This window comes from Vulpes vulpes, chromosome 1 (assembly GCF_048418805.1).
Source record: "Vulpes vulpes isolate BD-2025 chromosome 1, VulVul3, whole genome shotgun sequence".
Lineage (NCBI taxonomy): Eukaryota > Metazoa > Chordata > Mammalia > Carnivora > Canidae > Vulpes > Vulpes vulpes.
Window position 1 is genome coordinate 120,771,815 of NC_132780.1, and position 24,837 is coordinate 120,796,651.

The 24,837-nt window shown below is 37.1% G+C and overlaps 1 protein-coding gene across 2 annotated transcripts in view; it reads left to right on the forward strand.

The window, feature by feature from the left end:
* The window catches only part of CFAP91 (cilia and flagella associated protein 91), a 92,661-nt gene that overhangs the window by 15,440 nt on the left and 52,384 nt on the right, over nucleotides 1-24,837 (forward strand). For both annotated transcript variants that reach the window (XM_025990126.2, XM_025990125.2), the window contains one exon: nucleotides 19,743-19,924. In XM_025990126.2, the coding sequence (XP_025845911.2) occupies nucleotides 19,743-19,924 (182 nt within the window). The remainder of the gene's footprint in view (nucleotides 1-19,742; nucleotides 19,925-24,837) is intronic.

The window sequence follows — 24,837 nt, forward strand, 5'->3', positions numbered from 1 at the left end:
GATTAACATGCTAAGGGGCTCTAGTGGGTAAAATGAGTAGCATGCAAGATCAGATAGACAATGTCAGCAGAGGAAAGGAAATTTTAACTGAAAAAAGAATACTGGAAATCAAAACTCTGACAGAAATGAAGAATACCCTTGATGGGTTCATTAGTAGGCAGGATACCACTTAGGAAAGAATTTGGAGCTAGAAGTTATAACCATAGAAAGCTATACAACTGGGAAGCAAAGAGAATAAAGACACAAAGACTGAAAAAAGAAAGGAGTAGAATAGCCAAGAACTTCGGACAACAACAAAAATATAATAAATGCGTAATGGAAATACCAGAAGAGAGAAAGGAACAGAAGACATATTTGAAACAATGACTGAGGATTTTCCCCAAATTAATGTCAAACACCAAACTACAGAGTTAGGCAGCCCAGAAAACACCAAGCAGGATAAATAAAGAAGTACACTGAAGCATATCATATTCAAACTAAAGAAAATCAAAGATAAAGAAAAAATTTTGACAGAATCTAGAGGACAAAAATACCTATAGAGGAACAAAGATGAGAATTACTTCTGATTTCTCAGAAATCATGTGAGCAAAAAGAGAAAGAAGTGAAAATTTCAAGTGTTGAGAGAAAAAAAAAATCAACCTAGAATTCTGTATCCTATGAAATGACCTTCAAAAGTGAAGGAGAAAGAAAAACTTTCTCAGACAAACAAAAATTGAGGGAATTTGTTGCCATTAGATCTACCTTGCTAGAAATGTTAAAAGAAGTTCATTAGAGAGAATGAAATAATAAAGGTCAGAAACTTGGATCTGCGTAAAGAAAAGATTGAATAAATGAAGGTAAAATGAAAGGTTTTATTTTCTATTTTATTTTATTTATTTATTTATTTAAAAAAATATTTTATTTATTTATGCACGAGAGACACAGAGAGAGAGGCAGAGGGAGAGGCAGGCTCCTCGCTGGGAGCCTGATGGTGGGACTTGATCCCGGGACTCCAGGATGTCGACCTGAGCCAAAGGCAGACAATCCACCACTGAGCCACTAGGTGCCCCAAAAGTTTTATTTTTTTAATCTAACAGTTGACAGTTTGTTCAAAATAATAGCAACAATGTATTTGGAAACATATACAATCGCTACACATACAGTTGACCCTTGAAAATATGGTGATTAGGGGCACTGACTCATGCATATTAGAAAATCCATGCATAACTTTTGACTTCCCTAAAACTTAACTTGTAGCCTACCCTTACCAATAATATAAACAGTTCATTAACATACATATTTTGTATTTTATATATATTATATACTATATAATAAAGTGAGTTAGAGAAAAAAATTTCAAAATCTTAAAGAGAAAATACATTTACAGGACTGTACTGTATTTAAAAAAAAATTTAGGCAGCCCAGGTGTCTCAGTGGTTTAGCGCCGCCTTTAGCCCAGGGCGTGATCCTGGAGATCTGGGATTGAGTCCCACGTCAGGTTCCCTGCATGGAGCCTGCTTCTCCCTCTGCCTATGTGTCTGCCTCTCTCTCTGTGTCTCTCATGAATAAATAAATAAAATCTTAAAAAAAATTTTTAGTTATTTATTCATGAGAGACATACAGAGAGATGGAGAGACACAGGGGGATTCAGGATCCCTGCAGCAATCCTGATGCGAGACTCGATCCCAGGATCCCAGCATCATGCCCTGACCCGAAGGCAGATGCTCAGCCACTGAGCCACCCAGGTGCCCAGTACTGTACTGTATTTATAAAAAATCCATGTATAGATGGATCCATGGAATTAAAACCTGTGTTGCTTAAGGGTCAATTGTGTGTGTGTGTGTGTGTGCGTGTGTGTGTGTGTGTGCGTGCGTCCACACGTGCTTATATAAGTAAAATGAATGACAGGAATGATAAACAGATGGAAAAATTAGGATTATTTTGTTATTATATAACAGTCTGCTCTCAGAGCACAATGGAACTAAACTAGAAATTAATTAACAGAAGGGTAACAGAGAATTCCTGAATATATAGAGATTAAGTGATGTATTTGCAAATAACACAAGAGAGAAAGAAGAAATCTCAACAGAAGTAAAAAAAAATATTTTGAACCTTGTGAAAATGATGATACAATTTAATCAGAATTTAGGGTGCAGTGAAAGCAGTGCTTAGAGGGAAATTTATAGCATTAAATTCATATATTAGAAAAGAAGAACTAAAGCCAGTCATCTAAGCTTTTATCTTAGGAAATTAGAAAAAGAAGAGCAGATTAAATCCAAAGCAAGAAAAGAAAGGAAATAAGAATTAGAGCACAAATCAATGGAATTGATCAATGAAATCAATAGAAAAAAAAATCAGTGAAACCAAGAGCTGGTTCTTCAAAAAGGTTACTAAAATTGATACCTCTAGCCAGGATAACTGAAAAAATAAAAAGAGAGAGAGAGAGAGGACACAACTTACTAATATCAGAAATAAAGGAATAGATTCTATTGACATTAAAAAGATAATGGAATACAATGAATAACTATGCTGCAAATTTGATAACCTTGATGAAAAGTCAAATTACCTGAGGTGCTGCATCTGTTAAGTGTCTGCCTTGAGCTCAGGTTGTGATCCCAGGGTCCTGAGATTGAGCTCTGCATCATCAGGTTCCCTGCTCAGTGGGGGAATTTGCTTTTCCCTCTCCCTCTGCCTCTTACGCTTCTTCCCTGTTTGTGCTCTTTTTCTTACTCTGCTCTCTCTTATAAATAAATAAAATCTTTTTAAAAAGACTAATTACTTGAAAGACACAATCTGTCAAAACTCACACAAGAAGAAGCAGATAATGTGAACAGACTTCTATCTATTAAGGAAATTGAATCAATAATTAATAACCAAAACATAAAGGACCAGATTCAGATGGGTCTACTGATGAATTCTTCCAAACACTTAAGGAAAAAATGATACCATTCTCCACAATCTCTTTTAGATAATAGAAGAAGAGGGAATACTTTCTAACTTTATGAGGCCAGAATTATTCTAAATCCAAAATCAGACAAAGACATTAAAAGAAAACAGTATGCCAGAGAGCATAGGCACAAAAATCCTCAACAGAATATTAGCAAATGAAATCCAACAGTGTATAAAAAGTTATACACCACGACCAGGCTGATGCAAGGCTGTTCAGCATTTGGAAATCAATTAGTGTAATCCATCATATTAACAGGCTAAACAAGAAAAACCACACAGTCATATTAATAGTGGCAGAAAAGTATTTGACAATATCCAATACCCATTCATGATAAAAAAAAATTGAGTAAACTAGGAATAGAAGGAAACTTCCTCAACTTGATAAAGAACATGCACAGAAACCCTACAGCATAGTTAATGATGAGAAACTCAAAGCTTTTCCACAAAGATCAGGAACAAGGCAAAGATGTCTCTTTTCACCTCTCCTTTTCAACATCACAGATATTCTAGCTAATGTAACAAAACAAGAAAAGGAAGTAAAATTTATATGGATTGGGAAGGAAGAAATGTCTTTGTTAGCAGATGCTATGTTTATCTATGTAGAAAGGGAAAAAAGGACTAAAAAAACTGGAACCGTAAGTGATTATAGTAAGGCTATAGGCTACAAGGTTAACATATAAAAAGTCTATTGCTTTCCTATATACCAGCAGTGAAAACATGGGATTTAAAATTAAAAATACAATACCACTTACATTACCATAAAAATGAAATATTTAGGTATAAATCCAATAAAATGCAAGATCTGTAGGAGGAAAACTATGAAACTTCAATGAAAGAAATCAAAGAAGAACTAAATAAGTGGAGAGATATTCCATGTTCTTGAATGGAAAGACTCAATATTGTCAAGGTGTCATGTCTTTCCAACTTGATCTATAGATTTAATGTAATCTCAATCAAAGTCCCTGCAAGTTAGTCTATGGATATCAACAAACTGGTTCTAGAACCTATATGAATAGGTAATATGTGTTGACAGTAGCCAACACAATATTGAAGGAGAAGAACAAAGTTGAAGGACTGACAATACCTGACTTCAAGACCTACTATTAAGCTATAGTAATCAAGACAGAGTGGTATTGCGGAAAGAATAGATCAGTGAAACAGAATAGGGAGCCCAGAAGTAAGCCTACTTAAATATAATCAACTAATTATTTAACAAAAAGAACAAAAACAATACAATGGAGCAAAGATAGTCTTGAAAAGATGCTGGGATAATAGGACATCTACGTGCAAAAAAAGAAAAAAAAAAGAAAAGAAAAAAAAAATCCAGACACAGACCTTATACCTTTCACAAAAATTAATTCAAAACGGATCACAGATCTCAATGTAGAATGCAAAACTGTCATGTTCTTAGAAGATAATATAGGAAAAAAGCAAGATGACCTTGAGTATGGCAATGACTGTTTAGCTATAATACCAAAGGTACAATCCTTTTAAGAAATGATGGATGATCTGGACTTTATTTAAATTAAAAGCTTCTGGTTTTTTGAGCAAAGATGACAGAGTAGTAGGGGGACCCTAGTCTTACCTCATCCCTTGAACACTGATAAATATCAAGTTGTTCTGAACACCCAAGAAATCTGAGTACTGACAGAATAGAGTGAACAACCAGAGGGAGAGAAGAGGCCACGTTATGGAAGGTAGGAGGTGTGGAGATGTGATGTGAGGGAGAGAGGGATAGCGGGTATTGCAGAGGGGATGGAGCCCTGATCATGGGAGAGACGCAAGGGGGGTTTTGCATAGGGGATCACACAAGGAAAACATTTCCCAAAGCCATTGACTGGGAAAAGGAGAGAGGCTAATTATTGTGTTTTAAACAGCCAATGGAACTCCAAGGCTGAAGTTTTAGAGTTCCATGCTGTCACTGGTGTGGATCCTAGGTAGGTGCTGAAGTGCTCCTGTGAAGAAGGAGGGCAGAGAGCCTGGGAGCACATGGTGTGATCTGAGGATCCCCTGGGAGAGAAGCACTGAGAGAGATGGTTCGCCCTTCTTGGAGTGCATCTGAGACAAGTGGGGGTCAAAAGAGGTGGCAGGCACCATTATGCTCCCTCACCCCTTAGCTTAGACACAGACATCTGCTGAGGGTGGCTAACCTGGACACTGGCTTTTTGTTTTGCTTTACTCCAAACTCTTGTGCATTCATGCTACTTCTGGGACAAACCTGTAGCAGCCCCAGTGTGGCAAGACCCTCCCCCAGAGGACTGGCATAGGTCCAAGCCACACCAGGTCCCTAAAGTTTTGGAACTTTAAAACTCAACCAGCCTGCCTGGAATAAAACACAGGTACCCTGCACTGCTGGGTGGGCAGACATCTGGACACAGAGTGAAGGGAGGGATCTAAGGGACACCTCGGACACAGGGGTGTCTGAGGGGAGATTGTTCTTCTCTGAGGGCTTCCTAGAGAGTGGTGGGCATGAACTCCCCTCTCTAGGATGAGGGAGAGGAACTCCCCTCAACCTAAACTAACTTCAGTAAGCAGCATATGCCAATAGTTGCAGCATAAACTGCTTACACCAAGCCCTGCCTCCCTGTACTATGCAGGTCTTTCTTTCTTTCTTTCTTTCTTTCTTTCTTTCTTTCTTTCTTTCTTTCTTTCTTTCTTTCTTTCTTCTTTCTTTCTTTCTTTCTTTCTCTTTCTTTCTTTCTTTCTTTCTTTCTTTCTTTCTTTCTTTCTTTCTTTCTTTCTTTCTTCTTTCTGCAGGTGTTTCTTTACTAGAACAAATGTGCCTGAGAATCTGAGCAGCAGGCCCCTCCCCCAGAAGACCAGTGTAAATCCCCTGTACACACCAAATTTACTGACCATAGAATGCTGCAAAGCATCAGGTTTCTTTTAACAAGCAGACCTGAGCACACCTAGTTAAAACTCCCCACACTCTGCCCAAGGTCCAAACAGCCCCCACTGTTGAGGTGAGATGAAACTGTGGAGGACTGACCTGAGGGAAAGAGCAGCCAAAACACAGCAGCAGAGTGCACATAGCATATACCAGAGATGCATCATGAAGTGCCAGGCCCTGAACAGCATATGAGGCCATTACTCTCAGGAACAGGAAACCTAATAGGCTTTCTTAACACACAGAAGAAGACAGAGCCCTAGATAAATGTCAAGAGGGAGGAATTCATCCCAAAAGAGAACAAGAAAAGGTCATAGCCAGGGATCTCACTGAAAGAGATATAAGTAATATGCCTGATTCAGAATTTAAAACAACAATAATAAGGATACTAGCTGGACTTGAGAAAAGCACAGAAGACACTAGCGAGCCCCTTACCACAGGATAAAAAACCTAAAAACTAGTCAGGCTGAAATTAAAAAATTCTATAACTGAGATATGAAACTCACTGGATGTGATGACCGCAAAGATGGAAGAAACAAAGAAATGAATAAGTGATATAGAAGATAAAATTACTGAAAATAATGAAGCTGAAAAGAAGAGGAGAAGAAAAATTGGATCATGAATACAGACTTAGGGGACTCAGTGACTCCACAAAGCATATAACAATCTTTTCATAGGAATCCCAGAAGAAGAAGAGGGGGGAAAAGGAGCAGAAGGTTTATTTGAGGAGATTTAGCTGAAAACTTTCCTAACCTGGGGAAGGAAACAAATATCCAAATCCAGGAGGCATAGAGAACTCCCATCAAAATCAACAAAAACAGGCCAACACCAAAACATATTATAATAAAATTTGCAAAATACAGAGATAAGGAAAAAATCCTAAAAGCATCAAGAGAAAAGAAATCCCTAACTTTTTTTTTTTTTTAAATTTATGATAGTCACAGAGAGAGAGAGAGAGAGAGAGAGAGAGAGAGGCAGAGGGAGAAACAGGCTCCATGCACCGGGAGCCCGACATGGGACTCGATCCCGGGTCTCCAGGATCGCGCCCTGGGCCAAAGGCAGGCACCAAACTGCTGCGCCACCCAGGGACCAAGAAATCCCTAACTTACAAAGGAACACAAGTAAGGTTAGCAGCAGATCTCTCCACAGAAACTTGGCAGGCCAGAACAGTCACATGATATATTCAATGTACTGAATGGAAAAATATGCAGCCAAGAATACTCTGTCTAGCAAGACTGTCATTCAGAGTAGAAGGAGAGATAGTTTCCCAGGCAAACAAAATCTAAATGAGTTCTTCACCATTAAACCAGCCCTGCAAGAAATTTTAAAGGGGACTCTTTGAGTGGGAAAGAAAGACCAAAAGTAATGAAGACTCAAAAGGAATAAGGACAAAACAAGCAATACAATGGCACTGAATTCATATCTATTAGTAATTACTCTGAATGTAAATAGACTAAATGCTTCAATCAAAAGACATAAGGTACTAGAATGGATTAACTAAACAAGACCCATCTAGATGCTGCCAACCAGAGACTCACATTAGACCTAAGGCACCTACAGACTGAAAGTGAAGGGATGGAGAACCACTTATCCTGCCAATGGACATCAAAAGAAAGCCAGAGTAGCCATACTTCTATCAAAGTAGATTTTAAATAAAAGACTATAACAAGAGTTGAAGAAAGGCACTGTATCATAATAAAGGGATCTATCCAACAAGAAGAGCTAACAATTGTAAATATTTATGCCCCTAACTTGGGAGCACCCAGATATATAAAACAATAACAAACATAAAGGAATTCACTGATAATAATACAATAATAGTAGGGGACATTAATACCACACTTACAGCAATAGACAGATCATGGAATCATAAAGTCAACAAGGAAACAATGGATTTTAATGACACACTGGACCAGATGGACTTATATCTGGTCAGAACATTTTATTCTAAAGCAGCAGGATACACATTCTTTTTGGGTACACATAGAACATTCTCCAGAATATATCATATACCAGGTCACAAATCAGGTCTCTCTTTTTTTAATTTTTATTTATTTATGATAGAGAGAGAGAGAGAGAGAGAGAGGCAGAGACACAGGCAGAGGGAGAAGCAGGCTCCATGCACTGGGAGCCCAACGTGGGACTCGATCCCAGGTCTCCAGGATCGCGCCCTGGGCCAAAGGCAGGCGCTAAACCGCTGCACCACCCAGGGATCCCACAAATCAGGTCTCAACAAGTTCAAAAAGACTGAGATCATACCATGCATATTTTCTGACCAAAACATGAAACTCAAAGTCAACCACAAGAAAAAATTTGGAAAGACCACAAATACATGGAGTTTAAAGAACATCCTACCAAAGAATGAATGAGTTAACCAGGAAATTAAAGAAGAAATAAAAAATACACAGAAACATGAAAATGAAAACATAATGGTCCAAAACCTTTGGAATGCAGCAAAAGCAATTATAAGAGGGAAGTATGTAGCAAGTAAGGCCTACCTTAAGAAGAAGAAAAATCTCAAATACACAACCTAACCTTACACCTAAAAGAGGTAGGAAAAGAACAAATGAAGCCTAAAGCCAGCAGAAGAAGGGAAATAATAAAGATTAGAACAAAAATAAATGATACAGAAATTTAAAAAACCAAACAGGACAGATCAATAAAACCAGGAGCTGGTTCTTTGAAAGAATAAAAGTGATAAGTCCCTAGCCGGACTTATCAAAAAGAAAAGAATAAAGACCCAAATAAATACAATTACAAACGAGAGGGAGAGATCACAACCAATAGTACAGAAATAGAAATAATTATAAGAGAATATTTTGAGGGGATCCCTGGGTGGCTCAGCAGTTTAGCGCCTGCCTTTGGCCCAGGGCGTGATCCTGAAGTCCCAGGATCGAGTCCCGTGTCAGGCTCCCTGCATGGAGCCTGCTTCTCCCTCTGCCTGTGTCTCTGCCTCTCTCTGTCTCTCTCTCTCTCTGTCTATCGTGAATAAATAAATAAAATCTTTAAAAAAAGAATATTTTGAGAAATTATTTGCCAACAAATTGGGCAATCTGGAAAAAAAAATGGATAAATTCCTAGAATCATTTAAACTACCAACACAGAAGCAGGAAAAAAATAGAGAATTTGAACAGAACCACAACTAGCAAAGAAACTGATTCAGTAATCAAAAATATCCTAACAAACAAAAGTCTAGGGCCAGGTGGCTTCCCAGGGGAATTCTATCAAACATTTAAAGAAGAGTTAATACCTATTCTTTGAAGCTGTTCCAAAAAATAGAAATGGAAAGAAAACTTCCAAACTCATTCTATGAGGCCAGCATTACCTTGGTTCCAAAACCAAAGGCCTCACTAGAAAGCATTACAGGCCTATATCCCTGATAAATATGGATGCAAAAATTCTCAACAAGATAGTGCAAGTTGAATCCAACAGTACTTTATTTTTTAATTTTTAAAAAAGATTTTATTTATTTATTTGAGAGACAGAATGACAGAAAGCATGAATGGGGTGAAGGGCAGAGGAAAAGCAGCCTCCCTGCTGAGCCAGGAGCCCAGTGTGGGGCTCAATTCCAGGACTCCAGGATCATGACCTGGGCTGAAAGCAGACGCTCAGCCTACTGAACCACCCAGGCACTCCCAACAGTACTTTAAAGAATTATTCACCATGACCACGTGGTATTTATTCCTGGGCTGCAAGGTGGTTAAATATTCACAAATCAATCAACATGATATACTGCATTAATAAAAATAAGGAAAAGAACCATATAATCCTCTCAATAGATACAGAAGAAGTATTTGACAAAGTACAGCATCCATTCATGATAAAAGCCCTCAACAAAGTAGGGATAGATGGGACATACCTCAATATCATAAAGGCCAGATACAAAAGACCCGCAGGTAATATCATCCTCAGTGGGGAGAAACTGAACTTTTCCTCTACAATCGAGAACAAGACAGGGATGTCACTCTCATCTTTGCTATTTAAAGTAGTACTGAAAGTCCTTACCTCAGCAATCAGAAAACAAAAAGAAAAGGCATCCAAATGGGTAAGGAAGAAGTCAAACTTTCACTATTTATGGACAATATGTAGAAAACTCAAAAACTCCACCAAGAAATTGCCAGAACTGATATATAAATTTAGTAAAGTCACAGGATAAAAAAAAAAATCAATGTACAGAAATTTGTTGCATTTCTATACACCAATAATGAAACAGCAGAAAGAAAAATCAAGGAACCAATCCCATTTACCATCGCACCAAAACCATGATACCGAAGAATAAATCTAACCAAAGAGGTAAAAATCTATACTCTGGGGATCCCTGGGTGGTGCAGCGGTTTAGCACCTGCCTTTGGCCCAGGGCGCGATCCTGGAGACCCAGGATCGAATCCCACATCAGGCTCCTGGTGCATGGAGCCTGCTTCTCCCTCTGCCTGTCTCTCTCTCTCTCTCTCTCTCTCTCTCATAAATAAATAAAAAAATTAAAAAAAAAGAAATGACTCCTCTAAAAAAAAATCTGTATTCTGAAAACTATAGAACATTTATGAAAAATTTAAGAAGACAGAAAGAAATGGAAAAACATTCTGTGCTCATGGATTGGGAGAGCAAATATTGTCGAAATGTCTATACCACCCAAAGCAATCTATACATTCAGTGCAATCCCTATCAAAATACCACTAGCATTTTTCACAGAACAAACAATCCTAAAACTTGTATGGAACTACAAAAGACCCTGAGTAGCCAAAGAAATCTTGAAAAGCAAAACTGGAGGCATCACAGTTCTGGAATTCAATTCAATTTATATTACAAAGCTGTAGTCACCAAGACAGGATGGTACTGGCACAAAAACAGACACAGAGATCAATGGAACAGAATAGAAGAGCCAGAAATGGACCCACAACTATATGGTTAACTGATCTTCAACAAAGCAGGACAGAATATCCAATGGAAAAAAGTCTCTTCGACAAATGATGTTGGAAAAACTGGACAGCAATGTGCAAAAGAATGAAACTGAACCACTTCCTTATACCATACACAAAAGTAAATTCAAAATGGATGAAAGACTTAAATACAAGACAGGAAATCATCAAAATCCTAGAGGATGACACAGGCAGCAGCCTCTTTGAGCGCAGCTGTAACAACTTCTTATAAGACATGTCTCCAAAGGCAAGGGAAACAAAAGCCAAATGAACTATTGGGACTTCATCAAGATAAAAAGCTTCTGCACAGCAGGGGAAACCATCAAGAAAACTAAAAGACAACCTGTGGAATGGGAGAAGATATTTGCAAATGACATATCTGATAAAGGGTTAGTGTCCAAAATCTATAGAGAACTTATCAAATTCAAAAAAACCCAAAACAAATAATCCAGTTAAGAAATGAGCAGAAGACGTGAATAGACATTTTTTTTTTCCAAAGAAGATATCCAGATGGCTAATAGACATGAAAAGATGCTCAACCTCACTCATCATCAGGGAAATACAAGTGAAACCATGATGAGATACTACCTCAGACCTGTCAGAATGGCTAAAATTGACAAACAGGAAACAATAGATGTTGGTGAGGGAAAGGAACCCTCATGCATTGTTGGTAGGAATGAAAACTGGTGTAGCCACTCTGGGAAACAGTATGAAGGTTCCTCAAAAAGTAAAAATGGAAATTCCCTACAATCCAGCAATTGCACTACTATTATTTACCCAAAGGGCACAAAAATACTGATTTCAAAGAATACATGTACCTGATATTTATAGAAGTATTATCAAGAATAGCCAAATTATAGAAAGAGCACAAATGTTCATTGACTGATGAATGGATAAAGAAGTTGTGGTATACACACACACACACACACACACACACACACACACACACACTGGAATATTACTCAGCCATCAAAAAGAATGGCATCTTGCCATATGCAATGACATGGATGGAACTGGACTGTATTATGCTAAGCAAAATAAGTCAGTCAGAGAAATACCATTTGGTTTCATTGATATGTGGAATTTAAAAAATAAAATAGATGAACATGGGGGGAAAGACAGGCAAACCATAAAACAGACTCTTAACTACAGAGAACAAACTGAAGGTTTTTGAAGGGGAGGTGGGCAGGGGGATGGGCTAAATGAGTGATGAGTATTAAGCAAGGCACTTATTGTGATGAGCACTGGGTGTTATGTGTATGTGATGAATAACTAAATTCTGCTCCTGAAACTAATATTATACTGTATGTTAACTAAGTGGAATTTAAGTAAAAACTTAAAAAATAAATAAAATTAAAAACTTCTGCTATACAAAGGACAATGTCAATAAAATGAGAAGACAAGCCACAGACTGAGAGAAAATATTTGCAAAAGACATATCGGTGAAAGGACATTACTCAAACTATGTAGTGAACTGTTCAAACACAACAAGAAAAAGAATAACCTGATTTTAAAACAGGCCAGGGACCTTAACAGACACCTCACCAAAGAGGATATGCAGGTGGTGAATAAGCCTATGAAAAGATGCTTCACATGATGTGTCATTGGGGAAATGCAAATTGAAAAAACAATATGATGTCACTATGCATTTACTAGAATGGCCACTATCTGGGACACTGATAACACCAAATGTGGAGCCCTGGAAACCCTCATTCATTGCTGGTGGGAAATACAAAATGATACAGCCACTTCAGAAGACAGTTTGGCTGTTTCTTATAAAACTAAACATACTCTTACTATATGATCCAGCCATCATGCTCCTTGGTATTTGCCGAAGGAGTTGAAAACTTATGTTTATACAAAACCTGCGCATAAACCCATAGATGTTTATAGCAGCTTTACTCATAAATGCCAAGACTTAGAGGCAACCAAGATGTCCTTCATCAGGTTGATGGATAAATAAACTATGGTATATTGAGACACTGTAATATGTTATTCATTACTAAAAAGAAATTAGCTATGAAGTCATGAGAAGGAGGTCATGGAGGAATCTTAAATGCATATTCCTAAAAGAAAGAAGCCAATTGGGAAAGGATATGTACTGTATGATTCCAACTCTATGACATTTTGGAAATGGAGATTATAAAAGGATCATTGATTGCCAGGGGTTGGAGGGGTATGGATGAATAGAAGGAGCACAGAATTTTTAGGGTGGGGAAAATACTCTGTATGATGGATGCATGTTATTATATGTGTATACCATATACATAGGGATTTGTCCAAACCATAGAATATGTAATACCATGAGTGACCTCTAATATACACTATGGGGTGATTATGATGTGTAAATGTATATTCCTCAGCTGTAACAAATGTACCACTCTGGGTGGTATGTGTAGGGATATTGATAATGGAGCAGGCTATGTATGTGTGGAGCCAAAACATATATGGAAAATCTCTGTACCTTCCTCTCAGTTTTGTTGTGAATGTAAAACCACTCTGAAAACATTAAATCTTTAAAAAATACAAATAATCATTAGAGTTCATAATTACAGAATAGGATTTGCTACTTTGTGAAACCCCTCTTTGTGTTTAGTTTTGTTGGGGCTGGGAGGAAAATCTAGAAGACTGTGGATATGGCAGACAGTGCATGCTTTTCCATCTAGTGGAGGAGGAAGGGCCCGGGAGAGGGAACGGAGCAGAGGTAAGTGCTGTCGGCACCTAGAATAAGTGAGTGTGTGGATGGGATCCAGGGCTCAAGCCACATAAGAAACAGGTATGGGGTCTTTCTGGGTTTTGAGTCCTGACTGAAGTTGGGGAGGGGTAGGAAAGAGATCATTGTTCTTTCTTATTCCATTTATTCTCCCCTAAAACCAACTAAACTAGGTTGGAGAAAAATAAGTTAGAAAAGAAACTGTATTAAGTTACCATAGGACTTCTGTCAAAGTATCATTTCCCCTTTGTATCCTCTCCTCTGACCCACCTGTAAGGATCTTTTTTTTTTTTTTTTTAAGATTTTATTTATTTATTCATGAAACACACACAGAGGCAGACACACAGGCAGAGGGAGAAGCAGATTCCCCACAGGGAGCCCAATGTGAGACTCATTTCCTGGACCCTGGGATCATGCCCTGAGCTCAACCACTGAGCTACCCAGGCATCCCCACCTAGAAGGATCTTAAATCATCAGAAAGCTTAGTCAGAGGATTCACTAGGCTTTATCACAATCTTAGCATATTTGATCAGATAGTTCAAGCATGTAATTTTTAATTTGGAAAACAGTTTATTCTCTTGATTCAAATGAATAGTGTTATATAGTAATAGTCATATGATCTGGGATGATATAAAGCTGATTTGAAGTTATTTCCTCAACTAGAATTTTGGTGGTAGAATAATTTCTGCTGAAAACATAAATTATAAATACCTAAATTATCTACATAGGTTAGAAATCCATAGCAGCTGCTGAAAAATACCACTTAATACCACTTGAATTCAGCATTAACAATTTATTATTTTTTAAGATTTTATTTATTTATTCATGAGAGACACAGAGAGAAAGGCAGAGACATAGGCAGAGAGAGAAGCAGGCACCCTGCAGGGAGCCCTATGTAGGACTCGATCCCAGGACCCTGGGATCGTGACCTGAGCCAAAGACAGATGCTCACTGAGCCACCCAGATACCCCAGCATTAACAACAATTTAAAGTATTATTTCATTACAAGTTTAACCTCTCAGTAGATGCTTCTTTCTAGTTGACTTGAAGTGCATTTTTCTTAGAGTTAAGCTCTATAAGTTTTGCTTATTATATTTTTTTGGCCAAAAAAATCACGTTTATTTCAATAGTTCAAAGTGCAAATACAGCAAGTCAGTTCACAATGTTTCAAGATACAGTTTTAAGTATAATGAAAACTTGATATACAAAAATGAAAGGGTAAATAGCAGAAATAAAGCTCAATTTTTAAAAAAAAGTCAAGTAACCCAAAAACCTTTAGACTAAAATATTCCATTTACAACAGTTCAGAAACGCCTTAATTTATAGATACCAGTAGTACATTGCAATCCAAAAGGACTTCTCAAAGGAGAATCACCCCAAACCAGTCAGCTCAGGACAAGAGTGGAAGTTCTTTGGGCGGCCTGTTTCTGTTTTGGCAACCTCACTCTCACTGTTGATTGATATGGTTCGACCCATGATACTTGGATGTTTAGGCAAATTCTAGAAAATATTTAAAGTTCAATATGAGGCCAACACCCTGATAAGAGATACTGAAATGGCTACCATATATTTGCAAGATTTTAAAGACCTATTTTATTTTATTATTTTATTATTGTTTATTTTTTAAAAGATTTTATTTATTTATTCATAACAGACACACACACACACACAGAGAGAGAGAGAGAGAGAGAGAGAGAGAGAGAGAGAGAAAGGCAGAGACACAGGCAGAGGGAGAAGCAGGCTCCATGCAGGGAACCCGACATGGGACTTGATCCTAGGTCTCCAGGATTACACCGAAGAGTAAACTAAACCGCTGAGCCACCAAGGCTGCCCTAAAGACCAATTTTAACGTCAGGCCTATGGTGTTACTGGGAGAAAGACACAGATTGATAGTTCTTCCATTACTTAAAACCTTTCTGTAAGGTTAGCAACGTGGCCTTTACAACTTCCTCATGAAAATCATACTTCATTATATATTTACTTATTTCTACACACACAGAACTTTATGTAAAGTAGAAAAAGTTCCCACTAGGAAGATAATTAAAGGTTGTTAATGTTCTTTGTATCACTTAGCAGTCAAGACACATGTTTATTTCTGCTCTGCAGAAGCAATGTTAGCTATTTGCTTCAATTCAGGAAAGGTGTGTGTTTTCAGGATGGTTTAGATGAGATATTTATTGAGTCTTTTTCTCAATCTTCTTCATCATGATAGGCAGTAAATTGAGAGTCTGTTCTGAAAATTCTATCCCACCATGTAAATGTGGAAGCATAGTTTCCGATGAAGTTCATGTGGTGGAAATCATGATGCCGACAACCAGCAGAGAGAGGGATCAGATTTAAAGCATCTTGCCAAAAGCATATACCATCTTGGCATTCTTTCCCAATCATAAAGTATATTAAAATACTCTGTAAAATAATAAGCTCCACAGATCAAAGGAAGCTGGATACAAAAGTGATTAAAGAGAAGTACTTTAAAACATTTCCACTGGTTTTCCCATGTTTCTGGTTTATCCTTTGGAATTTTGTACTTTTTCATGAAAGATATAAATTGAAACAAAAATCCAGGTAAACAGAACAAGAAATAAAGAACCTCATGAACTTCCAAGGATCCCCATGTTGCAATCTGGAACTTGTATAATTCTTCAACATATAGTTCCAAGCATTTTTAAATGGTTCTTGTAGAGGGTTCTCAGGTAAAAGTGAACCTACATACTCTACAGCCAAGGATGCTGAACTAAAGATGCTGATACTTTCATTTGTTACCATTTTTCAAATCTCTGCAGAAAGCCTTAGAATTCTGTCCAAGTGGTGGGAATGCCTGTTTTGCTTATTATAAACACCTCCCATTGCCTTTGACTATTTTTTAAAATGTTAATCTCTTTTTTTGCCATTGTATTTAGGTTTTTAAAGATGTGATTTAACATACTTCTACCAACTGGAAAACATATTCTTTTACATGGAAATGGCAATATTGTTTTAATAGTACTATATGTCTAGGTTTAAAAGAATAGAAAATTTAGAAAATGATGCACATGAAAAAAATTCTGTAGTCCTATCCAGAAATAATTGTTAATTTATTATATATCCATTTAGGCATTTTTCTATGCACAAAACCAAGTTTTTAAATATAAAAATGAGCTTCTGTTGTACATCCTGCTTTACAGTGTCTTTTGTTCCTACTTTACATTGAGTCATGGACATTTTTGTATGTTCACAAATACTGATTACATTTTTACTTTTATTATTTTTTTAAAAGATTTTATTTATTTATTCACGAGAATATACAGAGAGAGAGAGAGAGAGAGAGAGGCAGAGACACAGGCAGAGGGAGAAACAGGCTCCATGCAGGGATCCCGACACGGGACTTGATCCTGGGTCTCCAGGATCACGCCCTGGGCCAAAGGCAGAGCTAAACCGCTGAGCCACCCGGGCTGCCCGACATTTTTACTTTTAATAGCTGCATATATTCCATTATATGGTGCCATATTTTTTAAAGTAGTTTTTCTGTTGGTCATGATCATTTAAGTTTAACTTTTCTTGAAAAAGAGCCACATGAATAGATTGGAAAGATTTCTATGAAGTATGATTTAGTTAAAAAAGCAAGATGCAAAAATGCATTCATGTTGGCACAACAATAAAATAATACTCTGTATATTTGTGTGTAGAAAAATAAATGTGGATAAAAATACAGCAGGGTTCAGGGATAATTCAAGGATATATTCTAGGATATACATAGAGGGTACTGATAAAGGTGGATAAAGGAGGAAAAGATATTGAAGGAAACAAACTTTAAAAGAAAAAAGCACTGCTCGGTTGCCTGGCTAGCTCAGTTAGTAGAGCATGCAACTCTTGATTTTGGGGTTGTGAGTTCAAGCCCCACATTGAGTATAGAGATTGTTTAAAACAAAATCTTTGTTTTATTTTTTAGATTTAAAAAAAATTTAAGTAGTTAACATTTAGTGTATTATTAGTTTCAAGGGTAGAATTTAGTGATTCATCAGTTGCTTTACAACACCCAGTGCTCATTACATCAAGTGCCCTCCTTAATGCCTATCATCCAGTTACCCCATCCCCTCACCCAACTCCCCTCCAGCAACCTTCAGTTTATTCCCTTTAGTTAAGAGTCTTTTATGATTTCCCTCTCTGTTTTATCTTATTTTTCCTTCCCTTCCCCTATGTTCCCCTATGTTTTATTTCTTAAATTCCACATATGAGTGAAATCATATGGTATTTGTCTTTCTCTGACCTATTTCACTTAGTATAATACACTCTAGTTCCATCTGTATCATTGCAAATGGCAAGATGTCATTCTTTTTGATGGTCGAGTAATATTCCATTGGATATATGTGCCACATCCTTGTCCATTCATCAGTCAATGGACATCTAAAAATATAATCTTAAAAAAGAAAAAAACCCCACTAGAACATTAAAGCATATGTGCTATCATACTTGTTATAAAAATTATGTTTAAGAGTAGACATAGGTTTAAGTGAATTAATCTAAATTTTTTCTGTACTTAAAAATAGCCAGAATTAAAAAAAAGAACCAAACATGAAAATATGAATCGAAGTTGATGCCTAATAACCTAAGGTGCAACCATTTTTTTTAAATGGGCCATTAAAATTTTTTTGTAAGTTTTTACTCTTACACATTAGACTTTATGAATGTGTTTGCATATATCTCTGTACACTTGTCCAATTATTTCCTAGGATAAATTCCTATGAGTACAGTGGCTGGGGCAAAAAAGTATTTTAAAGGTCAGATATATATTGTTAAGTTACCTGTTAGGTTATATCTATTTGTATTTCAATCAACAGTTTATGTGAATGCCTGTTTTCATCACAACTTCATCAATCCTGGGTATTTTCAATCTTTTAAATCTTTGCTTATGTGATGTAATAAAACAGAATCTTTATGTTTTATTTTACTTTTCTTTGGTTACTAGTTATGGTCATTTTTTCATATGTTAGAATTTCATTTTTGTGACTTGTTCTTTACTCATTTTTCTGTTAGTATTTAACTGTCATTGATTTACAAGGGCTTTTTGTATAGAAAGACTATTTAACTCTTATCATATATGTTGCAGAACCTATTTCTTTTTTTAAAAAAAAAATTTTTTTTATTTTTATTTATTTATGATAGTCAGAGAGAGAGAGAGAGAGGCAGAGATACAGGCAGAGGGAGAAGCAGGCTCCATGCACCGGGAGCCTGACATGGGATTCGATCCCGGGTCTCCAGGATCGCGCCCTGGGCCAAAGGCAGGCACCAAACCGCTGCGCCACCCAGGGATCCCCCAGAACCTATTTCTAAGTGTGCCATTCATACTTTAAATTTATGATACTTTGAGGTATAAAAGTTTCAACTTAACCTTAGTTCTACTGATCATTTTCTTTTGTAGCCAGAGAGGCTTTTGAGCCATGCTGAAAAAGACTTGCACTCAAAGGGGGTATATTTACTTACGTTTCCTATTAATACTTTTATAGTCTCATTTTTATATTAAATACCTTGAAATATCTGGAATTAATTTTTGTCCAAGGGATGAGGTAACTTTTCTATAGCTAACCAAGTAATCTTAGCATTAATTATTGAGTCATCTATCTAGAAAGACCCTTATCTTTTTGAAAAACCAGAAAGCATCTCTTCTCTTTTCTCTGCTCCTGAATTTCTAGAGGGAAACAATTAAAATCAGTTGTGTAACTAAAAGCAGAGAAAAAAGAAACCAGGAAGTAGCAATTCTAAACAGGTTCAGAAGTAACTCTGTGACATCCTAGAATATACCTCTTACGGTTCTATACTACAGTCCTGCCCAGTGATACACAGATAAATAGCTGCTTTTGTGAGTAGACCTGGGCTTCTGTATCCCCTCGGGTTTTTGGCAGAGGTGAGACTAACAAGGCAGTTCTCTCTCTCTCTCTCTCTCTTTTTTTTTTTTTTAATTTTTATTTATGATAGTCACAGAGAGAGAGGCAGAGACATAGGCAGAGGGAGAAGCAGGCTCCATGCACCGGGAGCCTGACGTGGGACTCGATCCCGGGTCTCCAGGATCGCGCCCTGGGCCAAAGGCAGGTGCTAAACCGCTGCACCATCCAGGGATCCCCCAAGGCAGTTCTCTAAAGATAATTGGGCATAATCCTGGTTACACTGTATTCATGAATCTGTGCATGTTTAAAGGGGGAATGGGCTTATTAAAGCTAAGGACTTAAAAAAAAATAAAGCTAAGGACTTATTTCTACTTGACTATGTAGTATTCTGAGTGACTGGATCAGGTTTTAATTTTTAAAATCATTTTCCCTTTTAGGACACAGGCATATACTTTTCTCCCTATTTCTGCTAAATACCCACCCGTACTTTCGAAGCATACTGTGGGTACCCAGACTGATTATCGGGATGCTGAAGTTCAAACTGATCCGTATTCTCCAGAATATGTAGTATGTCAGGATTCAATCCCTGAGCTCTTGACCCTGGCTACTCTTACTTGGGGTGAGTTGGTAATTGTCTTGGATATTTGCAGATGTCTGTCCTGATCACCTTGCATACTGTTGAGTTCCTGGAAATGATGTGCTCAGAGGCAACTGTGGTATAAATGTTGCTATTTAAAATGTTTTGCTCAACAGAGCTACTTCTTAGATTCATACTTCTGCTGACACTTTTTTTCAAAAAGAGGTACCCTTTTCACTTAAAGGAGGGTTATTGTACTTTATCCCTGAAGCTGAAGTTCTATTTCAGCTTAATTTTGTGGTTATTTGGTGACAACTCACCTTCTTCCTTTCACTGTTTTTCCTAGCGAATCAATTCCTTTTCATTGAGCAATTCTTACTCTTTTACACATAAATCTTTTTTGAATGTATAATACTGAATGTATATTCCACCATATGTAACAATATTGTCTTACTTTGCCCAAAGTATCTTGCAATTTATCAAATCTCTCTTACATACCCTATTGGATGATTTGGATGATTTCTTTTGCTATTATTTCGGAAATGCTAATATGGTTCTGACTCAGAAATTCACTCTTAGAATGCAATAAAATCTGACTGAGGCCTATATTATGTGAAATTAGAAAAATTAATCAGAAAAGGGGTTTTCAGAAATAACAGCTTCTTGAACTCACTTGATTTTAGCTGGGAAACTGAGAACCAGAGACGCCAATTCCTCCCAGGTGTTGGAGGTAGTTGGTACAATGTAATGGCTTTTATTAAAATGAGATGACTTTTGTTTCCCATTTGTGATGGTTTGCTGTGGTCAAGTCTGCATCACAGGCAATGAAGATATACATATCTGAACTCTAGTTTGATTCTCATTTCCTGGCTCACCTTAATGAATTCAGATGAAGCATTCTTGCCATCCATACTTGAAATCAGTGGCTCTACTTTCACTAGATGACAGATTAAAAATATGCTGAAACTTTTCCCTTCTGCTCTGAATACACTAATGTGTATATTAGTGTATATATATGTGAATATACATATATTCATATATTGGTTATGGGTATATTAGTGTGAGTTGGTAATTGTCTTGAATATTTGCAGATGTCTCTCCTGATAACCATGTGAGCTATTGAGAGGAGAAGGAGAGAGAGAGAGAGAGAGAGAGAGAGAGAGAGAGAGAGAGAGAGAGAGAGAGAATGTGTGTATACACACTGATACACACATAACTACACTTTTAAAAAAAGGAAGAAAATTTCCATAGTTTTGAAGTGGAGATTTCTTCCTAAAATAAAGAAATAGCTGGGAACCTATGATGATGAGTAGGGATTGTGACTGGTAGTGAACCAGATCTGAGTTACCTGCCTGAATTAGAGGAAGCAGGACTTTTCTCCTACCCACAGGTGGGACTAAAGCTCAGCGCCTGCCAGCACAGAGGTTGAGGTATCAGTAAAAACCACTGTGAGTCAGGCCTACTCCTTCATTTGTGAGGCCTTGCCTCGGAGTCTAAATGGAGTCCTATAAACTATATGTATAGATGTTTAAAAATTATAAATGAAGTTAATATCTGTTAAGTAAAATATGTGTGTATTTTTCACAAATATATCTTAAAATGAATTGAAAGGACAAGTTTAAATGGAAAATTCTTAGGTTCTTTGGGATTCTTTGGTAGAATGGGGCAGCAGGGGAGAGGCTGCCTGTGACTTGCTTTTTTCTTTGGCTGTGTTCCACATCATGAGGGGTCTGTCATGTACGCATGTGATTACCTCACCTTATTTTTCTAGTCTCTGTGTACATATCCCTGTAAACAGCCGCCACTTGGCTACCCCTTGGGTTTAAGGGTAAACAAACAGCAGGATATAGTCTGCCCTTGGGAGTCTGAATTCTGGGAAATGGTCCTTGTAAATTTTGGAAGGAGGCTTGGGCCATTTGTTCAAGGAATTCCAGGATCTTTAATAGAGTAGAGTAGTTCCAGATGGGCAGTCTGTTAACTCGTCATCCTCAGGGCTCTAGAGAATGAGGCTGCGGAGCTGTTCCTCTTGCCAAGTAAGAGTGTTACTACCCAAGGTGATTGTGAGAGGAATCTTCGGATGATCTCAACCCAAGAATCACAAGGCATCTAAGGAACACAGACACTAGGAGTGATCGACAAAAAGTTCAAAAACGGTGTGTGTGGGGGAGCAGAGAATAAATTCCTAAGCAAACAGAGCACATGGAGCAATCTCAAAGGGACTTAGGAAGCACTTTTTATATCCTCCAAGAGATCAAGGACAGTAGAGCATGAAAACAAGAAGGGGAGCTATGAAAAAGAACCAATTGCAATCCCTGGGAAGGAAAACTATGAAATTTGAAATAAAATGAACTCAGTAATAAACTAAGTAGAGCTGAAGAACAAATTAGTGAAATGAAAGATTAAATGAACAAGTATTCCAGAATGTAATGTGCAAAGGTAGAACAAGAGAAAAAAAGTAAGAGCCACGGGGGATAGGATTATAGGATCCGATAGTAGAGAGAACAGTGGAGAAGCAATGCAAGAAAAGATAATGGCTAAAAAAAAAATAATAAAAAAATTTAAAAAAGAAGGAAAAAAAAAGATAATGGCTGAGAATTTCCTAAAACTAAAGAAAGATATGAGTCCATAGTTTGAAAGATTTCTTTGAAGACCAAACAAGATAAAAAAAAAATTCATACCTACTAATAGAGGAAAAAAGAAAAAACTGCAGAAGCTTTTGGAGACAAGTCAGATTACCTAAAAAGAGACAAAAACCAAATTGACATTTCATAGAATTATTTTTAAAGTGTGGGAAAATAATAGCAAACCTAGAATTCTTTTACCAGCCAAACTGTTATTCAGGAGTGAAGGTGAAATAAACAAAGACTTTTCATAGGATAAGACATTTTATAGGATCTACCTTATAGGATATTGTATTGATTAAATAAACTCATTTATGTAATGTACTTAGACCAGTGCCTAGCATGTAAATAAGCATCTTGTAAATGTTAGCTATTAATCTGAATAAAGGAAGATGAAAGCATATATTTCAGTAAGAAGAAAAATGATCTCAAAAGGAAGAAGCAGGGTTTAAGAACATGATGAGCAAAAAAAGAGAAAAATATATAATTAAAATTGTTAGGTGTTGATTTTCTAAAGATGATATTTTTTAAAAAAGATTTTACTTATTTGAGAGAGAGAGTGCACAAGTGTGAGGGAGGGGCCGAGGGAGAAGCAGACTCCCTGCAGAGCTGGGAGCCTGTTGTGGGTTTCATCCCGGGAACCTGCGGAGGATCATGACCAGAGCCAAAGGCAGATGCTTAACTGATTGAGCTATCAAGGCACCTCTAAAGATGATAATTTTTGAAAAAAGAAGCAAGTACTAAAACTCTAGATCAGGACTGGCACACTATGGTCATGGAAAACTACATGAAGCCAAAATTTCAATGATGCTAACGAGGTTTTATTGGAACACAGACACACTCATTTGTTTATATGCTATCTGCTTGCTTTTGTTTTTTTGTTTTTTTGTTTTTTTTTTGAAAAAATTCTAATGTTAATTCCAGTATAATTAACATTCAATGTTATATTAATTTCAGTTGTACAATATAGTGATTCAACAGTTCTGTACATTACTCAGTGCTCACCACAGTAAGTGTATTCTTTAATCCTTATCACCCATTTCCTCCATTCCTTCCCTCTAATAACTTCTCTATTATTAGGAGCCTATTTTTTCTTTTTTCTTTGTTTTTTTTTGTTTCTTAAATTCCATATAGAGTGAAATCATATGGTATTTGTTTTTCTCTGACTGATTTCGCTTAGCATATCCTCTCTAGCTCTATCCATATTGTTGCAAATGGCACAATTTCATTCTTGTTTATGGCTGAATAATATTCCTATATATATTCATTCATCAGTCCATGGACACTTGGGTTGCTTCCACAATTTGCCTATTATAAATAATGCTGTTATAAACATAAGGGTACATATATCTTTTGAAATTAGTGTTAGCTTTTGTATTCTTCGGGTAAATACCCAGTAGTGGAATTACTGGATTATATGGTAATTCTAGTTTTCATTTTTTTTGAGGAACCTACATACTGTCTTTCACAGTGGCTGCAGAAGTTTGCATTCCCAGGGCACTTGGCTGGCTCAGTCGGAAGAGTTTCCTTAATCTATTTTCATCTTTTATTATTCTTTTTTTCTCTCCTGTTCAGCTTGATTGCTTTCCGTGACTCTCTCCTCCAAGTCACTGATCTGTTCTGCTTCCTCTACTGTACTATTTTTTCCCCTCTAGTGATTTTTAACTTCAGTTATTGAGTTCCTCATCTCTGATTGGTTCTTTTTTGTGTTTTTTATCTCTTTGTTGAGTGTCTCACCAAATCTTTTGCTCTTTTCTCCATTCCAGTGAGTATGTTTATGACTATTACTTTAAATTCTCTATCAGGTATATTGCTTATCTCCGTTTCATTAGCTTCCTTGTCCAGTCCTTTCATTTGGGACATATTCTTTTGTCTCCTCATTTTGTCTAACTCTCTGTGTCTATTTCTGTGTGTTATGAAAGTCAGCTACATTCCTGACTCTTGAAAGTCATGGGTGTATGAAGAAGTGGTCCTATGGTGTCTTGCAGTACAATGTCCTCTGTTCACCAGACCTTGGCATTCAGGGATGTCTCCTATGTGTGTTGTATGTGCCCTACTGTTGTGACTTAGTCATGTTTGCCTTCAGTCTAATCATCTACAACGGTTCTCTTTGCCTGTTGTGGGCAGGGTTTGGTCCCTGTGTTGTAATTTGGCCAGTCTGGGGTTGCCTTGAACTTGAGTTGAGTCAGACTAGGGGCTTGCTAGAGCTTCAGTAGCTCTGTACTGCAAGGTTTTCTCCCTGCGTTGTCCATGGCATGTGTGATTGGACTGACATGTGCAGTAATCTTCCCTTCTCCCTGGGGCAGGAATTGCTTGCAATGGTGGTGGTCCTTA